The sequence below is a fragment of the Quercus robur genome, chromosome 11 (genome assembly GCF_932294415.1).
Source record: "Quercus robur chromosome 11, dhQueRobu3.1, whole genome shotgun sequence".
In the NCBI taxonomy this organism is placed as follows: Eukaryota; Viridiplantae; Streptophyta; class Magnoliopsida; order Fagales; family Fagaceae; genus Quercus; species Quercus robur.
The window spans coordinates 17,581,405-17,584,137 of record NC_065544.1 but is presented as its reverse complement, the minus strand read 5'-3'; the positions used below and the strand labels follow the sequence as shown (position 1 = coordinate 17,584,137).

The window sequence follows — 2,733 nt, the reverse complement described above, 5'->3', positions numbered from 1 at the left end:
ACTCTATATATTACTAATTTACTTTCAGCAAAAAAAAAAAAAAAATTACTAATTTACTATATAGTTGCTCAAGAACCATTTAACAACACAGGAAGTGGAGTAATCAACAACAATGGATGAAAGTTTGGACTAAAATCTAACTATAAACAAGAGTTATGTCTTATTTCCTTAACTATGTAAACAGTAAAACTAAATAGAATGAGTTACGAAACCGCGTCATTCATGTTAAAAGTTTCTTATCAATTGCCTTAGCCTTGCGAGACAAGCTCAGGACTAGTAGTGACGCATGCAGCTGGTCTATAAAAAGGGATGTCAATGCAATAGAGCGAAACATGCAGAGAGTGAAATTAAAAAAGAAGAAGAGATGGTAAAGCTTTATAGCCGTGAATCTGGCTGTCTTGACGGTCGTGCATGGAGGTCTGTTAATCTTGAACATCCAGCTACATTTGAGAAGCTGGCAATGGAACCAGAGCTGAAGAAGATGGTCAAGGATGATTTGGACAGGTTTGTTAGAAGGAAGGAGTTGTATAAGAAAGTTGGCAAGGCATGGAAGCGAGGGTATTTGATTTATGGCCCTCCGGGTACCGGCAAATCAAGCTTGATTGCTGCCATGGCTAATTATCTCAAGTTTAATATCTATGATTTGAACCTTTCCAGTAGGTTGTCTGATTTGCAGTTGAGAAAAATTTTACTTTCTACATCTAATCGTTCAATACTGGTAATTGAATTTGAGGATATAGATCGCGCTGCAGACTTGAATGATCGAGAGCGACGTGATGAGTTGGTTAGCATTTTTTATTCTCATAAAAACTAGTCTGCAATTACTCCAATATATTTATTGGCTCCATACATATCCCAACAATACACACTTATTCAATTAAATTCATGTAAGAATCACATTGTCTAATAATTATACACTTTGGTCAGTTTTTGTGTGATTCTAATTACATGGATTTAATTGAATGATGTATAAAATAAAATAAAATAAAAAAAAGTCTTATATTGAATGTTTATTAGATCAAAATGAACTATAAATGATTACACTGAGTTTCAATTATAACCTTTTTTTTAATAGGAAAAAGTGTTATAATTGAAATTTCTCTTAATCAATTGAATAGATTTCTTTGGAGTATAATGCAAATATAAGTAGCACTTTACTTTTGACAATATCTCTATCTAGCTATATAATTGATTGCCAGTCAATTTACTTTGTTGATTTAGGTATCAGTTTTAGGACCTATTATTCATTTTTCAATGACAAAATAAGTATGCGAGTTTGTTTTTGTTAGATTTGTCTACAATTTTTATGAGATATTTAGCTCAATGAGTCTAGTTAGTTTCTGCCCTGGAAGAAAAATTTTCCTACCATTAGATACATGTACCATCCGGTTTGAGTTTGAGAATTAGTATGTTTCCACCAAAAAAAAAATGGTAAAAAGATTGCCTTCCAATTATCTCTCTTAAATCTCATGGTAATTAGAGTTAATGTATTGACTATGTCAACAACCATGACCACTATGACACTACCGATGTAAATGATATTATCTTATGATTTCATCTACCAATATTTACGTTCATGTTATTTTTTCAGTTCACACTATCGGGTTTATTGAACATCATAGATGGATTATGGTCGAGCTGTGGAGATGAGCGCATTATTGTGTTCACCACCTATCATAAGGATCGGCTTGATCCTGCTTTGTTGTGCCCAGGGCGCAAGGACTTGCACGTGCACATGTCATACTGCACCATGGATGGGTTCAAGCTGTTGACTTCTAATTATCTGGATATCAATGGTGACCACCAACTCTATAGACAGATTGAAGGATTGTTGGCGAATGTAGAGGTTACCCCAGCTGAAATTGCAGAGGAACTTTTGAAGAGTAGTGGTAATAGTGATGATGTTGTTCTCGCAGGACTTGTCAAATTTTTCAAGCAAAAGAAACTTGAGAAAGCAAAGGCCGCAAAGGTAAAGGAACTTTTGAAGAGTGGTGAAACAGATGTTGATGTTGAAGGATTTGTGAAATTTCTCAAGCAGAAAAAACTTGAGAATGCAAAGGCTGCAGGGGCATGGCAACTTTTCAGTGATGATATTGATGTTGATGTTGATGAAGGATCTGTCAAACTTTTAAAGCGAAAATATTTTGACTATTCACAACTTAATTAGGTAATTTCAAAAGAGATGGTTCGTGTTCTCAAGGAATTAGTAATGTTCCCAAGCCATTCTAGAACTTGTCAAATCGCATTTAAGCTTTTCATCTGGGTGACCATGAGTGACTCCCTGCTGGTGGTGATCCTTATTTGTTCCTCTCCTCATTTCTGAGTTTTTGTTCTCTATGTGAAATAATATGTATTGTATCAATGTGCGGGTGTGCACTGCTGTGAATCTGATTATGTACTTATGCAAATTGTGAGACCATGTGTGTGAGATGTTGGTGATTTAGAAAAGAATTACTAGTTTGTTGAATGGATATTTTGTATTACGCTTTTTATGTGTTTTGCTTTTTGCCTCTGATCACTTTACTTTTATTGCTGGTAATGTTTGACTCTCACGCTTTTTATGTGTAACAGCCCTCCCCTCTCTCATTTAGTTACAGCCCCACCTCCATTGAATGTTCATATTTAATTAGTATTTAATCATTTAATGCTTTGGTGAGAAAGCATATAAAAAAGTCTTTGGAGGTTATTTTATGTTCTTTGAAAAAAACTATGCAAGTCAAAGATGTATATCAG

At 34.5% G+C, this 2,733-nt stretch overlaps 1 protein-coding gene across 1 annotated transcript; it reads left to right on the top strand.

Moving 5' to 3' along the window:
- Positions 1–286: 286 nt before the first annotated feature.
- Positions 287–2,167, top strand: LOC126704782 (AAA-ATPase At2g18193-like). The gene is made up of 2 exons (XM_050403788.1): positions 287–784; positions 1,592–2,167. Exons 1-2 carry the CDS (start codon positions 287–289, stop codon positions 2,165–2,167), a joined length of 1,074 nt encoding a protein of 357 aa, XP_050259745.1.
- Positions 2,168–2,733: the final 566 nt, after the last annotated feature.

Excerpts from the sequence above, each read along its gene's own strand:
- LOC126704782 (XM_050403788.1), top strand. The coding sequence starts at position 287 with ATGCAGCTGGTCTATAAAAAGGGATGTCAATGCAATAGAGCGAAACAT. Across the intron at positions 785-1,591 it reads GAGAGCGACGTGATGAGTTG|TTCACACTATCGGGTTTATT; the intron begins GTTAGCATTTTT and ends TTATTTTTTCAG.